Source organism: Mandrillus leucophaeus, unplaced genomic scaffold (assembly GCF_000951045.1).
Source record: "Mandrillus leucophaeus isolate KB7577 unplaced genomic scaffold, Mleu.le_1.0 Scaffold9, whole genome shotgun sequence".
NCBI classification, from domain to species: domain Eukaryota; kingdom Metazoa; phylum Chordata; class Mammalia; order Primates; family Cercopithecidae; genus Mandrillus; species Mandrillus leucophaeus.
The window spans coordinates 3,629,788-3,649,049 of NW_012109807.1; the positions used below are offsets into that span (position 1 = coordinate 3,629,788).

General features: G+C 39.1%; 1 protein-coding gene across 1 annotated transcript in view; it reads right to left on the bottom strand.

The window, feature by feature from the left end:
* The window catches only part of IL1RL2 (interleukin 1 receptor-like 2), a 50,817-nt gene that overhangs the window by 16,773 nt on the left and 14,782 nt on the right, over nucleotides 1-19,262 (bottom strand). Inside the window, exons 6-8 of the mRNA XM_011969579.1 lie at nucleotides 10,828-10,902; nucleotides 3,861-3,990; nucleotides 2,926-3,062 (exon numbers count right to left, since the gene is read on the bottom strand). Coding sequence (XP_011824969.1) covers nucleotides 2,926-3,062; nucleotides 3,861-3,990; nucleotides 10,828-10,902 — 342 coding nt within the window. The remainder of the gene's footprint in view (nucleotides 1-2,925; nucleotides 3,063-3,860; nucleotides 3,991-10,827; nucleotides 10,903-19,262) is intronic.

Genomic DNA, 19,262 nt, shown 5'->3' on the forward strand with positions numbered 1-19,262 from the left:
AACTTCAGTCTATATTATCCAATAAAGAACTCAAACTTCTAGGTTGGGACAGATTTAAGTTGTAACCACTTCAGGTGTCGTGGACTCTCCAAGACTTCTTACAACAGCTTCACCTCTGTTCTCCGGGGTGGACCCTGAGTCTCTCTCTCTCTGACCTAAGCCAGGCTGCATCTCTGCTGTAAGCTAATGGAGAGTCAGAGGGAGGAAACGCCAGCAGGCTCCGCTTCAGTGAAAACAGGTTTTCAACCTGTCCTCACTGACCTACCACACATTTCTGCACTTGTCTCAAAGTCACCTCCTTCACCACAATATGAGCTCACAAAAGACCCACCTTTGTCTGTGATCTGGCTCTCTGTTCTGTGGGGTAGATGAAGGTGACAACTGGGAAATGAGTGGGAACAAGTAGATTAGGGAGGCCCTGAATGCCAAGCCAGGAGTTTCCATTTCATCGCCTGGCAGTAAATATCAGTGAATCACATTGTAAAAAAGTGTGGCATTCTATGGAAATGTTAACGACAGACTCTCACCTGGCAAAGCTACTCTTCATCATATATCCTGGAGGGATGCCTCTACATGGGTACACAGACACACAAACAGGAATTTCCATAGCAGTATCATTTGTTAATAGCTCCAAACTCAAAACAATGCAAACCACATACTTATAGCCCAGTGGATAAATTGTGACCTCGTTATTCAATGGACTAGGATATGGCAATGTAAATTAATGAACTATGCTACATGCTATATCAGCGATACACTGATAAGCCCCCCACACCTAAGAAAATAAAACATACTATGTAACTCTCTTAATATAAAACTCAAAACTAGGCAAAAATAAATTGTATTATTAGGACTGTCAGCATAGATAGAAAATCAAAGAAATGACTTTCCTAAAAGTTGGGAGGATGATTATCAAGAGGGAAGGATCAAGAAGAACATCCAGGGGTTTTTCAGGCAATGCTTTTTTCTTAATCCAGGTGGTAGTTTCATGAGTATTTGCTACACAATGACTTGTTATGTGATGCAGATATTCAGTGTTCCTTTACCATATATGTGCATGTGTTATAGCATGTATAATATATACGTTATATTCCACAATAAAAAGTATAAAAGAAAATCCCAGCTGATTCTTACAACAGCCGTGGAAGGAAGTCGCTATCCTCGTCATTTCCCAGATGAGGAGACGCGGGCACAGAGAGGTTGAGTGACAGTGCTGTCCTCACAGAGCTCCCAAGTGAACAAGATAGGATCTGAGCCTGAAAACCTGACCTTTAAGTCCAGGGCAGGACTCACCCTACCATCCAGCTTGTTAGTGGGAATGGGCAGGAGGGTAAGAATCCACAGAACTTGGCAAGTCATTGGGTGCTGGCATGAGGGAGGCTAAGGGAAAACATCAAAATGACCCCAGATTTTGAGCCTGAACAACGTGGAAGATACAGGGGTTCCATTTACAAACGTAAGAAAAACAGAACCAGGAGGTTGGAGAGTTTAAACATGCTTTCTGACATCAGCCAGTTTAAACACGCTTTCTGACATCAGCCAGTGTATCTGCACTCCCTTATGCAGTTGGAAATGCAGAGCTGTCACGGGGGAAAACAGTATACAGCTGGATACATGGAACATGTTTGCACCTGCCCAGGAATGACAGTCGATGCCATAAAGGGGAAAAAGATTTCAGGAATGAGGACACAGAAAGAAGAGCAGCACAGATGATGAACCTCATAGAGGTACCAGAGAGAGAGAGATGGCAAATGTAAGACTGACTAGGGGAAAGTGATGGAAAAGGATGTTTTATGACAAGGAAAAGTCAGTAAGAAGAGAAAAAAATGGGCAGTGGTGACAGATGAGCCCAAGGGTCCTTCCACATGACGCAACCCAAGAAGGACTCCCCATGCCATGAGGGTGAGGAGAGGGTGCTGTGTTCGTTCAGTTAAGGCAGCTGAGGCCAGAACGACACTGGCCTTCAGGACACAGAAGTGAGGCAGAGAACGTGCGCACCCAGAGCTGCAAGCTGCTGTGCACAGATCTCTATTCATCACAATTCTAAGAGAGGTCACGGGCACTTAGGAGGCCAGGATCTTGGCAGGGGCAAAGGCACAATTGCCAACTCCATACAGCAAACACTGTGTTTTCTGTTAGGTGTTTTCTGTTAGGTGGGGCTTCAGTGTGATGTATGCAAGCATAGGTTTAACTGATCATTGAAGGACACCAGCAAATTCAAGTCCTCTTTCTTGCATGTAGCTAGCCACAAACACACAAACGCGTGCGCGTGCACACACATACACACACACACACATATACACTAATGATATTAATAGAATCAAGAAGAACCACTGTCTTGATAAACCACACAGAATTTTGCAAGGTATTTCATACACTTCTGATATGTTACGAATTTAAAGTTGTTCTCAAGATTCTGGCTTCACCCTCCACTATCTGTACACTGGCTTTAAAACTTCCAGTGGATAATCAATTAGTTCTGTACGGTGCTCAGAGTGCAATTTGTATACGCACATTGAGTTGGAAGCCCTCCTGCTTAAATACCAGAATTCAGCCTCTACGGATAATTTTACAAAGTTACATAGTAAAAATATACATAGGCATTTTGGCTTTATATCAAATTATAAACATTTGGCAATCACACTTAATAAAGAAAAGCTTTTGTTTTCTTTCTGTTTTGATGTATAAATCTTGATGTATTGAAAATATGGCACTTTCAAAATATACTGCAATAAAATCACAGACTCATTCCAACAACATTATGAGCCGTTGCATGAACTTTTCCCTAGATTTCATACTGAGTTTGTCCCTTTAATACCATCCTCATGCCTCACTCTGAGCATTTAGAGTCACTCCTCCTTCAGATGTGTTTCCTGGCCATCGTTTTGAACACTCTGAACAGTGTGTAACCCACTGGAGTATTACCTGGGAGCTGTAACATAATGTATGCTGCGGACACTCCAGCGTGGCACATGAAAGGAAGGCCATAATCTTCCATTTTCACTTCCAAGAAGGTGATGTTTACTGTGTACAAATTATGTTCCCGAAAAGAGGCATGGGTTCTATAAAAGAAAAAAGCCAGTCATTAATACATGAGTCGTATTTACCTAACATATTTTATGGTCTGTTTTCTGGAGATTAAGTGTTTTCTTGGAGAACACTTTGGACCATCATGTTATCCTAAGAATACTTTGCTGACTGGCCCAGTGAGGTATGTAGATTGTGTACTTCCAAATTTGCATTTTCTTCTGCATGGTGACAAGGAAGTATGGTTCTGTAAGCTACAGACACCATTCTCAGCCCCAAAGACCCTTCCCCTATTCCTTTCCACGTATCCTAACTTGTCCACCCTACAAGGCCCAACGCAAGCTCTCCTGCCCTCTGACTTCATTAGTTTTATTTACACCACTCCATTTATACCACCATAACTTGAGTTTATACCCATTTAATTAGCTAATGATTATGCACTGTCTTCCCTCAGAGTCCTTGTTGGTGCTTGTTTAGTATAGTAAAGAACTGTACTACTATTTCTTCCTTCTACTGTTGCAGTATACACATTTGTGTCACTTCCAGTGTTTCCCTAGTATGCCCAGGGCGTTAAGTTTTGAAGGCCTATGGATCATGATATAATTGAATGGAGATGGTACTAATTTTAAGTAGTAGCTGAGAGAAACGGATCTTACTGCTCTCAGGGATACTTGGTATTTTACCATATCTCCCTAACTATGTGGTAGGTGGGATTGGTAACATGAATCACTGAGAGGCAAAAACAAGAGGAGAAGGCAATAGTGATACCAGATTCACTCAGATGGAGAAATCCTTGCTAGCTTTTACAGAAGTCAAAAAAGCAAAATACCTACTCCACCCCTTCTCTGATTCGTTTGGATTCATTATAGTAATCATCCACCAAAGTGTTATTGACTCTCCAGCATCGTAGATTTGTATTATCCTTCGTGTCTGTTATATTACAGTCCACTATCAGGGTGGTACCTAAAAAATCAATATTATCAATATTCAATGAAAATTCTACAAACTTTCAAATTTGTTAACACCTGGATAACGAGTGCATCTTACTCTCAAGCCTCAAATACCTTTTGATTACCAGAAATACTCCCATAGGCTAATGTTAATCTATTTTTTTCTTTCCCTGGAGAGAGACCATGAGGGGCAAGTGGCCTTCCAGGACATCCATTGTAAAGGGATACATATACATTACCAAACATCATCAGGTACACAAATGTTATTTCTACTCCTAGTAACACTAGCAAAGAACTTGACAGTTCACAAAGTATTTTATGCATTTTCTCCTTCATTCTTTGTATCTTCAAAACAATCTTACAAGGCAGGAAAAGGGGAGGTGCGATTATCCTCATGTTAAGGATGCAAAAACTGAAGTTCAGACAGATGGAGTGACTTGCCCAAATTAATTAGAGGAAGAAATGAGAGATGAACTCTAGATTTCTAACATCAAATCCAGTGATATTTCTACTTCAAAAAATGTAACCCCCACCCTTTCCCTCTCTTTCCCTTATCTTGCCTCTACACACATTCACAAATTTCATAATTTATAGTCTCAGTGGATTTTGTCCCATGAGCCTAGCAAATTCTAACATTCAAGGAGTGTTCTTTATTCTAAACGATATGTTTTAAAAATATATGTGTGTGAAATATAACACACATATACCAAAGAGTATAGAATAGAAATGCAAAGTTAATGAATTATCATAAAGCAAATATCTATAACACTTTCACCTCATCAAGAAAACAGGATATTGTCCAAATCCCCGAAGTAATGTCTTTTGTCCTTTTTTTAATCAAATTATTTGTTGTTTTGTTTTTTAGGTTTTTTTTGTTTGTTGTTCAGCTATTTGAGTTCCTTATATATTCTGGATATTAGCCCCTTGTCAGATGCATAGTTTACAAATATTTTCTCCCATTCTGTAGATTGTGTTTTCACTCTGTTGATTGTTTATTTTATTGTGCAGAAGCTTTTTGATTTGATGTAATCCCATTTGTCTATTTTTACTCTCATTGTCTGTGCTTTTGAGGTCTTATCCAAAACATCCCTGTCCAGTCCAATGTCATGAGCACTTCCTTTATGTTTTCTTCTGGTAGCTTCATAGTTTCAGGTCTTATATTTAAGTCTTTAATCCATTTCAAGTTAAGTTTTGAATATGTTAAAAGATAGGGGTCTAGTTTCATTCTTCTGCATGTGGATATCCAATTTTCCTATCACCATTTATTGAAGAGACTCTTACTTGTTCAATGTGTGTTCCTGGCACTTTTGTCAAATATCAGTTGTCTGTTGATTTGTGGATTTATTTCTGGACTCTCTATTCTGTTCCATTGATCTATGTGTCTGTTTTCACGCTAATATCATGCTGTTTTGATTACTATAGCTTTTTAGTATATTTTGAAGTCAGATAGTGTGATACTTCCAGCTTTGTCTTTGGTTTGGGGCCTTTTGGTCTTTTCCTCAAGATTGCTTTGGCTATTCAGGGTGCTTTGTGGTCCTATATGAATTTTAGGACTGTTCCTTCTCTTTCTGTCAAAATAACATCATTGGTATTTTAATAGGGATTGCACTGAATCTGTAAGTTGCATTCAGTAGGATGGACATTTGAACCATATTAATTCTTCCAATTCATGAGCAAAGGATGATATATTCAGTGCTGAACGAAAATAAAAACCGCTGTCCAAGAATACTATACCCAGCAAAGCTATCCTTCAGAAATGTAAGAAAAATAAAGTCCCTTCCAGACAAGCAAAAACTAAGGGAATTCACTGCTACTAGGCCAGCCTTACAAGAAATCCCTAACAAAATGCTGCAACTGAAAGTGAAAGGGTGATAATTACCATCATAAAAACATGTGAAAACTAACTAGTAGAGGTAAATTCAAAATTGAATTCAGAATATCTCAATTCTGTAATGGTGCTATGTAAATCTTTCAAGCCTCTAGTAATAAGTTTAAAGGTCAAAATGGTCAAAAATAACTACAGACACAATTGGTTATTAAAGAACACACAACGTATAATGATGTGAATTAAGGCAACAAAAGTATAAACTGTTAGGAGGAGGATAAAAGTCTAGAGTATTTTTATGTGACCAAAGTTAAATTGTAATCAGCTTAAAATAGTCTATTATAACTATAAAAGTCTTTATGTTAGCCTCATGGTAGCCACAATGATAGAAATTGCAGTAGATACACAAATAAAAAGAAAAAGGAATCCAAACTTAGGACTACAGAAAACCACCAAACCACAAAAGTAAACAAGAGAGAAAGAAAGAAACAAAGGATCTGGAAAACAACCAGAATACAATTAACAAAATGTCAGGAGTCATGTTCTTACCGATCAATAATAACCTTGAATGTAAATGGATTAAATTATCTATTTCAAAGACATATAGTGGCAAACTGGATTAAAAGAAAAAACAAGAACCTACTATGTGCTGCCTGAAAGAGACTCACTTTACTCACAGACTCACAGTAGGTCCAGTAAGGATACATATACATGGAAAGTGAAGAGATGAAAAAAAGATATTCCATGCAAATGGAAAACAAAAGCAAGCAGGAATGGTTGCACTTACATCAGAAAAAAATAGACTTTAAGTTAAAAGTTACAAGAAGAGACAAAGAAGGTCATTATATAATGATCACTAGATTGTTGAATTCCGTTGTTGAATTCTCAATTGCATTTATTTCATTCATTGAATTCTTAAACTCAGACTTCTCTTGGGTTCTTCTTTATAATGTACATCTCTGTTGAATTTCTTATTCAGAAATGTAAGAAAAATAAAGTCCCTTCCAGACAAGCAAAAACTAAGGGAATTCACTGCTACTAGACCAGCCTTACAAGAAATCCCTAAGGAATTTTTTTTTCATAAATTGTTTTTCTGATTTCATTACATTATTTGCTTGTATTCTCTTGTATCTAGTTGGGTTTAAGATCATTATTTTGGATTCCATTTCAGGCATTTAGTAAATCTTATTTTCTTTGAGGTTTGTTACTGGAGAATTATTGTGCTCCTTTGAGGTGTCATGTTTCCTCTTTTTAAATGTTTCTTGTGTCCCTATGTTGATAGCTGCACATCTGATGCAACAGTCACCCCTTCTAATTTTATGAAGTAGCTTTCTTAGAGAAAGACTTTTTCTGTAGATGCATCCTAGCATGTCAGTTGGATAGGGTATGTTGGCTTTGGTTCTAGATAGAGACAGAAGTGTAGTCTTCATGCAGTGTCTTCAGCTACAATCCACATCTGCAATATCTTTGAGTGTTTCAGTGGCCTAGGCTGCAGGAGTTTGTACTGGCAGTGGCATGGCTTTGCAGGATGCTGGGCTACCAGGTTGGTTCTCAGGCCAAGGGTGTGTGTGCACACACAGTAGGTCCAATCGAAAAGGGGTGTGGTCTTGCCAGGGGCAGGGCTACTGAGCTGGTTCTCAGGCTGAGGGTGAGTACATACACCCTCATGGGTATGAGGGTGAGCAGAGTAGATCTGCTAGCTAGGGGAAGCTTCCCTGGTTATGCAGGACTGCCTGTCCATACAGGAAGCAGGGCACCATGTGCCTTTGGGCACAGTAATTTCACAGGGCCCATACTCTAAGTAACCAGGATTGTGAAGTTGTAGCCACCTGTATGAACATGGTGGAATAATGGGAAAGCCTTGGGGATGGAGAGATGCAGGGGCTACTGGCCCCCAGAACAGGACTCACTCTAGCAGTAGCTATAATTCCAAGATAGTGCCATGACATAGCTCGTAGGTCATAGGGGATAAGGGTGTGCAATAGGTAGTTTCCTGCACTGGAGCAATGTAGCCATGAGAACCCCAGGCTGCTCCCCAAACTGGGCTCAGGGCCTGTGAGGACTGCAGGTTTCTTCTGTAGCAAGAACTGCAGGTGTCTATGGTAATAACGAAGGTTGCAGGGGCCTTCTGCTTACCTTTTCCCTGCAAGGAGAAGTTTCTCTTGGCGCCAAGTCAACCTTGGTGGGGAAAACAGAGTGACAGAGAAAGGGTGATTTCCTCCCCTCTTTATGCTGCCATCCTGGGTTTCCGTGCTCCGCAGAGATTCCATCATTTCTATGCTGTACTCTAGCGCCCTCCTTCAGACACACTAGTCAAAATGTAGCTATTAATTTTATATTTTGGCCCTTTTGTAGGGGAATTAGTGCTAGGAACCCCTAGTCAGCAATTTTGTTGACATACTAATAATCTCTATCTTTATAATATATTTTAATACTTACAAGGAAATGACTCTCTCTTTTTTCTTCTATTCAATTTTTTTCTTGGCTCTTTCCAGCATTTTTGACAGAAATTTTAGAAATGTTTTGACAAGTTTTAGGATATTCAGTAATTTAATTGGTGTTATATTAAACTTGTATATTAATCTAGGAGAAATAACATTTTTAATACTGAGTGTTTCTATTTAGGAACATCTTTTGAAATTTCACTAAAACACATATTATTTTATGTTCCACCTATAAAATGATAAAATGTTGCATTTCTAATCATGTAGGCAACTCTTTCTAATTTCTTATTCAGTTGTTCCTTACTATTTTGTTTCTTGTATTGCAATTGTGAATGCTGTCTTCCCTGGTTACATAATATGTGCTATTTCAGGCATGTAAAAATGCTATTAGCTTTGAATGTTTATCTTGTATTAAAATAACATTAATAAGCAAATGCTAGTCATTTTTTTACTTAATTTTCTTAAAATTTCTAAGTAGAAACCAATAGATCATGTTTTAAAAATTATGTTTGTCTTCCTCCCTCCAAGACTTCCAAAACTCCTTCTCTTGCCTTTTAATTGTCTCAATACATTGGCTAGAATTTCCAAAGACAGGAGTAGGGGAAGAAAGTCAACTAAGAGAGATAAAACAGCCAAATGTGTCTTTTAAGACTAGTCACATAATGAGTAATGTGTAGACAATTATACTTTTTATGGGTATTATTATTTCCTTGAAAGTTTAAAAGAATTCTCCTAAAAACATACGGGACTAGAGGCATTTAAACAGATTTTATCTTTTACCATTTGTTGTTTTATATAAACTTTCCCACGTTTCTAATTATTTTATATTTGGGTGTCTCTGCATTTAGGGGATTAGATTTGCTGGAAGTTTATCTTTCTCCCCAACTCCCACCTCAACTCTTCTGCCCTTAACCAACTTTGGGACAGATTCAGTTAGTTTATTTTCCTTTAATAAATTCATTATTTTCTACTTTTATTCTAGTTGTTCAATTGGTCTTCTTATAGAGTCAAATGGTTAGTTGCATATTTTAATTATTTCCACACTTACTAATAATAACGTTATTTAAAGATATAAACTCGTTTAGAGTACAGCATTGGTCATATGCCATGAAATTTGATATGAAGTATTCTCACTATCATTATTTTCTAAATATTCTTTAACTATGGCTTTGGTTCTCTAACAAAAAACGCAAATAATTGAGATGGATTTTTTGTTGTTTATGTTTTAAATTTTTTTTTTTAGTTTTAATTGACAAATAATAATTACATATATTTATGGGTACAATGTGATGTTCTGATACATGTTTATATTGTAGAATAATTAAATCAAGCTAATTAACAAATTAATCACTTCACATACTTAATGAATGTGATTATTTTATTGTTTTGGTTTAGATACAAATTTTTACACTTACTGCATCATGATTATACCCCATGATCTGTACAATTTCCTCTTTTGGACTCTGGGTTTTTCATAGATGTTTCTGAGAGTGATCTATGTATTAGACACATTACTTTTGCTAGATTACTTGAACCATGTAGACTCTTACTCTTCTAGCAAATTTCTCAAAGCAAGAGTATGTTAAAACCTCCCCCTACAACTGAAACAATTGTGTTGTTTTATTGTATTGTATTTCTGAGACTTTTAGCATTATATATTTTGATACACTACTATTTGACACTTAAAAGTTTCTATTTTGGGAGGTGTTGAGATTTTTGTCTAATTTGCTTTTTCTTCAGATGTAATACAGCATATTTATTTTACTAGTGATTTTTTTTTTTTTTTTTTGGAGTCAGAGTCTCGCTCTCTCGCCCAGCCTGGAGTGCAGTGGCACAATCTCGGCTCCCTGCAAGCTCCGCCTCCCGGGTTCACGCCATTCTCCTGCCTCAGCCTCCCGAGTAGCTGGGACTACAGGTGCCCGCCACCACGCCTGGCCAATTTTTTGTATTTTTTAGTAGAGACGGGGTTTCACCGTGTTAGGCAGGATGATCTCGATCTCCTGACCTCGTGATCTGCCCGCTTCGGCCTTCCAAAGTGTTGGGATTACAGGCTTGAGCCACCACACCCGGCCACTAGTGATTATTTTTTAATTTAAAAAAAATAATTTGACCCTTTTTATCTACTTAGATCACAAACTGAGGCAATGCTTATTGATGCTTTTCCATGCAGATTAAGGAATGTAACATAATATTTTTTTTCACTCCTTTCATATACCTTGCATTGTGAGGTAATACAATCCAGAACTCCTGGTCAACATTATTTAATAGTTTTATATTATACTACATATTGTCTGAAGAATTATTTGCATCTTCATTGCCTTTGCATAAACAGATTTATAATAATCATTTTGGGCCCAGAGTTCTCACTGACAGACTTCTCTGCCACCACAACTTTTCCAAGCTTCAGCTCTCTGGTGTTTTATTTTGATTCCTCTCCCCATGAGCTCAGGTATATCAAAAGTTGGAAAATGGGTGTGTATGGGATTTATCTTCATCCTTAACATTCAAATATTCACCAGAATATGCAAACATAATGAGCTCTTCCCCTGGTGATTTCAATGGCTTCAATGATTTTACTCACCAAGCTGTACTTCAATTGAATTATTTTTTGGATAAATGATTTTAGGGACACTTCCTCCATATCCAGCTCTTTCTGCTAAGAAATCATACCCACAGGAAATTAATTAGAATCACATATGATACATTCCCAAGTACTTTGATGCAATAGCATGAAGCCCAACACAGCAGACCATCAATAAGCTCTGGTCAAAATCTCACTCCATAAATACACATTTTTAACCGGAAGGAACTGAATTGCCAAAAAAGAAAAAACAATAAGCTAGAAGCTGACCTATAAAAAGAGTCCACTTTGGCCATTACATTTTGATATAAACCATCAACTATATTGTTTGCAATGTAAACTAATAAGCTTGTATAATAAAATCTCATTACTTAGTAATCCAAAGACACTTTTCAGGCAGTGGCTATAATAAGCAAAGGCCTGGCTTAGGTGCTAGCTTGAGAGAAATAGTAACCCTCTTATTTCACCTTCAGAAAATTCCCTCATGCAATTCCTGTTCCATGGCAACCATTACTCTGTTTTCTTTTTCTATAGTTTTGTCCTTTTAAGAATGTTATAGAGATGGAAAAACACATAATATCATGTTTTTGAATTACTTTAAAATAACCTTGGGAACTGGTGGGAGTGAGTAGAGGTAAAGATGAAAAAAATCTAACCAGAAGTTGATAATTGTCAAAGTTGGGTGAGGGATCTGTGAAGGTTCATCACATCTTCAGTTTTGCTCTTCCTCCTCCAACTCTGCATTTCCATATTCTTTTATATCCCATCCTCTTCTATTATTCTTCCAACTTTTCATCCTACCACTAAGCTTTAGCATTGTCTCCCTGTATTGACTCCCTGGACTCCCTGCCCCTGAGTCTTTCTGTACTTCTTCCCTCTCCCATTTGTCTACCAAAATTTAGCGATCACCTACTTAGTTCCATTATTCCTCCTATATATTTGGAGTGGGATATGGAAAAGTTGCAAGAGAGAAGCTAAGAAAAACGCAAAAACACATACATTTTATGATGGCAATAATAACTGTGCATTCCACACACTGTTTAAATGCAGCATGTCCCAAACAAAAGTTATCCCCAGCTAGTTAATGTACCATCACCCACTAGATCGCACACATGTAACATCCAGAAGCCATTCTGGGCAACAGCTTTTCTTTCACCTTCTTCAATCTATCAATCACCAAATTCAACTACTTTTACCTCCTCATTTCTCAGTCTGGCTTTTTCTTTACTCCTAAGCCTTCTATTTTCCATTCTTTTCCTAAGCAATCTCATTCACACCCACTTCTTCAAATATCATTTCAAGGCCAATGACTTTGAAAGTCATGTCTCCAGTCCTTCCTCTAAGCTCCACACCCATACAGGCCATGACCTACTCTGCACCTCCACAATCCAAAGGCACCTCATCCTCAACGTAGCAATGACCAAACTCATGGTCTCACTCCTAAATCTGGTTTTCCTCCAGAGCCATTTTATTTCACTGAATAGCATCACCATCCAGTCAACAGTGCATGTCAAAAAGCCTGGTTAACTTTTTTGACCTTGCCATATTTCTCCCCATATTCAGTCCAACACTAAACCCTGTAGGTTTTACCTCTTAACATGCCTTGAACCCATCCACATCTCTTCATCTTCAATGACACCACGTTACCTGTGCCTTCATGCCTTACCTGAACTTCTACACCTGCACTTCGGATCCACCCTAGAATAGATCATTCTGTGCACAGCAGCCAGTCTGCTGTTTCAGAAGTGAAAATCAACCCACGCTACTCTCCTGCTTTCAATCTGTCTGGCTGCTTGTCATTGTTCTTAGAATAAAATTCATGCTACTTACTCTGAATTGCTGGTTCCTACATGATCTTGGCTCCTGACTACTTACCCAGCCTCATCACCTACCATAATTTCTCTCATTCAGGATCACTCTAGCCCTGCTTTCCACTCCTCAGATATTCCGAGTTCCCTGTTGTGCTAGGGTCTTCACATTTGCTACTTCCTCAGTCTAGAAAAAATCTCCCCAACTCCGTCATCCACATAATGCTTCCTGACCATCAGTATCACTATTATCAGAAAGCTTTCCCTGAGCCACTGCCTTCTCACCAGGCCCTGGTCTGTTTGATCTCAGGTTTTTCCTTTCCTTCATTGCTTTCATCTTCCCTATAATTACACATCTTATTAGTGAATTATCTGATTAATCTCTGCCTTCCTTCCTCTCAGCCTTCAAGCTTCATCAGAGCAGTGGTGGTGGCTGTTTTCTTCACCACAATGTTCTCTCTGCCTGGCACAGAACATAGCTTTGTTCAGTACTCAGCAAAGAGTCCTTAAATGATTGCTTGAAGAGGAGCTCTCCCATGGCCTCTTCCCAAGTTGAGACTATCAGCGCTCTTTTGGATATTTTATCAGCCTCCTAAGTGGTCTCCAAGCTGCAAGGCCCTCGCCAACTCTGGCTTCAAACCATCTCAAAACTGACATCTCCCATCACAAATGCAGCCCAATGACTCTGCATTTGCACTGTCCCAGGGCCCTTCAATGGCTGCCTGGTAAAGCCTATGCATATGCAGCCACCTGGACCTTGCCCCTGTTTAACTCCATGGCCTCAGCTCCCACCTTCCCCACCCCATATTCACAAAGGCTATAATGAAAGTCATTTTAGATCCAACGTAAACATAATGCTTAATACTCCCATGCTTTGTCCTATACTGTTCCCTCTGTTCTCTCTGCCTAGAGACCCCCTTCTCGCCCTCCTTTACTTTTGTGAATCCTACTCATTCTTCGAAATTCAGCTGAGAACTTCTTTCCTCTTGGAAGCCTTCCCAGACCATTTGCTTGCCACCCATGGACCCTTCTTATCCTTTTCCTGCTCCGCAAACACTGTCTGTGACTCTACCTTTAGCACATGATGTTAAAATGATCCATTTAACCCCTAGATTCACCACCACCAGGCTGATAGTTTCATAGTAGAAGAAACAACGCTTTTCATTTTTGAATTATCAGGACCTACCATAATACTGGCATATAACAGATCACAAATAAATGTTTATTGAACATGAAGTAGTGACTACTGAACCCAGTTACTTCTTAAGGGATTCTTCATTTTACCTGAGCAATTTCACCTTTCGAAATTTCCCCTCAGTTACCAATGTAAAGTTAATGCGTTATAGAAGTCAGTCATTCGCTTAATAAATAGATCTGTGCTTAATCTAGGCCAGGCACTGGGCTCAGTGCCAGGGATTCCACTGTGAACAAGATGAGGAAGGTGCTTTCTTTCAGAGAGATAATGGTCAGCAGAAAACCCAAGAGCATTAAAATAAAAATAAAAATAAACCTTGTACAATTAATTTTCTTAATTACTGCACTTTTAGCAAGAACAGTTAAAATTGAAAACCACCCAAAAATATTTAAATCAAAGGAGCAGTTGCAGCAAAGAACATGGAAGGACTAGAATGGGCTCTCTAGAAGAACAGCTGGAATGCAGGGAGTCACTGGACTGTACAAAATAAAGAGCCCTGACCTGCAAAGGCAGCACCCAACCATGCTGGCTCCCATCCATGCTGAACAGACCCCCTAGGGATCCACAGCATCCGGAAATAGCTCCGTCTCCCCCAGTACTCTGAAGTGTGTTGGAAACTAGTGACAAATAGGAAGCTCTACATCAAAGAAGTATCCAGCCTTTGGTTCTTCTCATCTAGATGAGTAAATATAAAAAACAACTTTCTACTAAAGAAAGAGCAAAAGCCGCTACAGCAGGAACTCCCTGTCCAATGTGTTTGGAAAAACCAATGCTGGCCTGGGCACTGAATGCCAGCGCTCTGGCTCTGTTTCTGACAATAACCAGCTTTGTGACCTTCGGTAAGTTGCTTCTCTCCTGCAACTCTGTAAAATGTATAGTTTGGGGAGAGAATGTGGAGCAAGATAGCAGATAGAAGAATCTGCCAATTGTCTCCCCTACAAGGACACCAACTTAACAACTATCTACGCAGAAGAAACACCTTCATAAGAACCAAAAATCACTCATAGTATCTGGTTTTAACTCGGTATCACAGAAAAGGACACTAATGAGATAGAAAAAACAGTCTTCAATTGCCAATGCCACCCTCGCCAACCCCCCACAGTGGCGGCACGGTACTGAGAGTGTCTCTGTTTGCTGGGGAAGAAAGAACACAGCAATTGTGAGGCACTGAACGCAGTGCCGTCTTGTTAGAACAGAACAGAAAACCGAACCAAACTCAGCTGCCACCGGCCCATGGAGGGAGCATTTAAACTAGCCCGAGACAGAAGAGAATTGCCGATCCCAGTGATCAGAACTTGACCTTCCATAAATCTTACCACCAAAGGCTAAAGTGCTCTGGGTCTCTAACTAAACTTGAGAGGCAGTCTGGACTGCAACTCTTAGGTGAAATCCTAGTGCTGCCCAGAGACCGTGTACTGGAGTGGGGCATGCAATATACCTCAGTAATCCCATCTAGGACAGGCAAGGGAATGTGGGCATCACCCCTCTTTATCATCCCAGACTGCACAGCTTATAGCTCTAAAAGAGATGCTTTCCTTCTGCTTAAGGACAGGAGAGGGAAGAGTAGAGAGGACTTCATCTTGCATCTTGGATACCAGCTCAGCCACAGCAAGAGAGGACAATGATCAGAGTCATGAGGCCCCTGTTCCAGGTCTCCCAGACAACATTTACAGACATACTATGGGCCAGAAGGGGACCCGCTGCCTTGAAGGAAAGGATTCAGTCCTTGCAGCACTCATCACCTGCTCACTGAAGAGCCCTTGTGCCATGAGTAATCAGTAGCAATTATCCAGGTACTACGGTGAATGCCTTGGGTGAGCGTCTGAAACTTGCTGGCTTTAGGTGAGACTCAGCACATGACCAGCTGCAGTGATTATAGGGCAAAACTCCTTTTGCTTGAGAAAAGCAGAGGGAAAAGTTTGTCTTGCACTTTAGGTACTAGCATAGCCACAGGGGAGGGTAGATCATGAAACAGGCTCTTGAGGTCCCCGATTCTAGGACTTGAATCTTGGCTGGCACTTCTGCACATGCTCTGGGCCAAAAGGGAGCCCAATGCCCTGAAGAGTGAGTCCCAGGAAGGCAGCATTGGCCACAAGCTGACTTAAGAGCTCTTGGACCTTAAGAGAACATCTGCGGTAGTCTGGCAGGACTCCTTGTGGCCGGTTGTGGCGGTGGCTATGGATGGTGAGGCTCCTCTGCCTTTGGAAAGGGGAGGGAAGAGTGGGAAGAACTACGTCTTGTGGTTTGACTGCCAGCTCAGCTGCAGCACAAAAAAAACACTTGGTAGACTTCTAAGGTTTACTCTAATCCCTGACTCCTAGACAGCACCTCTGGATCCTCCCAGGGCCTGAGAGACCTCACCAATGGCAATCAGCCCTGATGGAAGGGACACAGGCCCGGCTGGCTTTGCCACCAGCTGATTGTAGAGCACCAGGGCCTAAAGCAAACATAAGCAGTAGCCAGGGAGTGGGTAAAGCAGGCCTTGGGCAACACCCAGTGCTGTGCTGGCTTCAGGTCTGACCCAGCAGTCATAGTGGTCATGGCCACAGGGGTGCTTATGTCACTCCACCCTCAGCTTTAGGTGGCTCAGAACAGACAGACAGACTCTGTTTGGGAGAAAGTAAGGGAAGAGAACAAGTCTCTGCCTGATATCCAGAGAATTATCCCAGATATTGTCCAAGATCATCAAGGTGGTACCTCTACAAGTCTGCAAGAACCACAACATTACTGGGCTTAGGGTGCCCCCTAAAGCAGATACAGCTTAGATCAAAACACTCAAATCCTTTTGAAGGCCTTCCCAAGAAGGACAAGTACAAATAAGCCCAGACAGTGAAGACTACAGTAAATACCTAACTTTTCAATGCCCAGACACTGAAGAACATCTACTAGCGTCGACACCATCCAGGAAAACATGACCTCCTCAAATGAATTAAATAAGGCACCAGGGGCCAATCCTGGAGAAACAGAGACATGTGATCTTTTAGTCAGAGAATTCAAAATAGCTGTGTTGAGGAAATGCAAAGAAATTCAAGATAACACAGAAAAGGAATTCAGAATTCTATCAGATAAATTTAACAAGGAGACTGAAATAATCTTTTTTTTAATCAAGCAAAAATTCTGGAAATGAAAAAAATGCAATTGCCATATTGAAGAATGCATCAGAGTCCTTTAATAGCAGAATGTATCAGGCAGAAGAAAGAATTAGCAGGCTGGAAGACAGGCTATCTGAAAATAAACAATCAAAGGAGACAAAAGAAAACAGAATAAAAAACAATGAAGCATGCATACAGAATCTAGAAAACAGCCTCAAAAGGGCAAATTTAAGAGTTATTGGCCTTAAAGAGGAGGTAGAGAAACAGAAAAGAGCAGAAAGTTTATTCTAAGGGATAACAGAGAACTTCCCAAACCTAGAGAAATATATCAGTCCCCAAATACAAGAAGGTTATAGAACACCCAGCAGATTTAATCCAAAGGAGACTACCTAAAGGCATTTAATAATCATACCCCCAAAGGTCAAGGACAAAGAAAGGGTTCTAAAAGCAGCAAGAGAAAAGGAACAAATAATATACAATAGAGCTCTAACACATCTAGCAGCAGACTTTTCAGTGGAAACCTTATACGCCAGGAGGGAGTGGCATGACACATTATAAAAACGTTTACCCTAGAATAATATATCCACAAAAATAATCTTCAAACATGAAGAAGAAATAGACTTTCCCAGACAAACAAAAGCTGAAGGATTTCATTCGCTGACCTGTCCTACAAGAAATGTTAAAGGGACTACTCCAATCAGAAAGAAAAGGACATTAATGAGCAATAACTAATCACCAGAACGTACAAAACTCACTGGTTATAATAAGTACACAGAAAAACACAGAATATTTTAACACTGTAACTGTGGTGTGAAACTGTTCTTATCCTTGAAAGACTGAATAATGAACCAATCAAAAATAATAACTACAACAACTTTTCAAGGTGTGGTCAGTACAATAAGATATAAATAGAAGCAACAAGAAGTTAAAAAGCAGGGGAATAAAGTTCAGGTGTAGAATTTTTATTAGTTTTCTTTTTGCTTTTTTGTTTATGCAAACAATATTAAGTAGTTATCAGGTTGAAATAATGGGTTATAAAATAGTATTTTCAAGCCTCGTGGAAACCTCAAACCAGAAAACATACAATAGAGACATAAAAAAATAAAAAGCAAGAAACCAAATCATATCATCAGACAAAATCACCTTCACTAAAAGAAGACAGGAAGGAAAGAAAGGAGGAAGAGAAGATCACAAAACAAGCAGAAAACAAATAGCAAAATGACAGGAGTAAGTTCTTACCTATTAATAATAACATTAAGTGTAAATGGACTAAACTCTCCAATAAAGAGGCATAGAATGGCTGAATGAATGAAAAAATAAGACCCATTGATTGTTTCCACACTTCACCAATAAAGACACACACAGACCGAAAACAAAGGGATGGAAAAAGATATTCCATGCCAATCGAAAACAAAAAAAGAGCAGTAGTAGTTATACTTATGGAAAACAGATTTCAAGACAACAACTATAAAAAAAGACAAAGAAGGTCACTATGTAATGATGAAAAGGTCAACACCCAACACTGAATCACCCAGATATAAAAACAAATATTATTGGAGCTAAAGAAAGAGATAGGCTCCAATACAGTAACAGCTAGAGACTTCAATAGCCCACTTTCCGCATTGGACAGATCTTCTAGACAGAAAATCAACAAAGAAACATTGGACTTAATCTGCACTATAGACCAAATGGATCTAACAGATCCATTTACGGAACATTTCACCCAATGGCTATAGAATACATATTCTTTTCCTTAGCACATGGATCATTCTCAAGGACAGACTATATGTTAGGTCATAAAACAAGTCTTAAGACACTGAAAAAACTGGAAAAATATCAAGCATCTTCTCTGACCACAATGGAATAAAACTAGAAATTAATAACAAGAAGAATTTTGGAAACTATACAAACATATGGAAATTAAACAGTATGCTTCTGAATGACCAGTGGGTCAATGAAGAAATTAAGAAGGAAATTGAAAAATTTCTTGAAACAAATAATGGAAACACAACATACTAAAACATATGGGATACAGCAAAAGCAGTACTCAGAGAAAAGTTTATAGCTATAAGTGCCTACATCAAAAAAAGAATGTGCCTACATTCAAATAAACAGTCTAATGGTGTATCTTAAAGAACTAGAAAAGCAAGAGCAAACCAGGCCCAAAATCAGTAGAAGAAATAAATTAAATCAAAATGAAAAAAACACAGATCAATGAAACAAAAAGTTGGTTCTCTGAAAAGGGAAACAAAATTGACAAACCTTTAGCCAGACTAAGAAAAAAAGAGAAGAGATACAAATAAATAAAATCAGGAATGAATAAGGAGACACGACAACTGT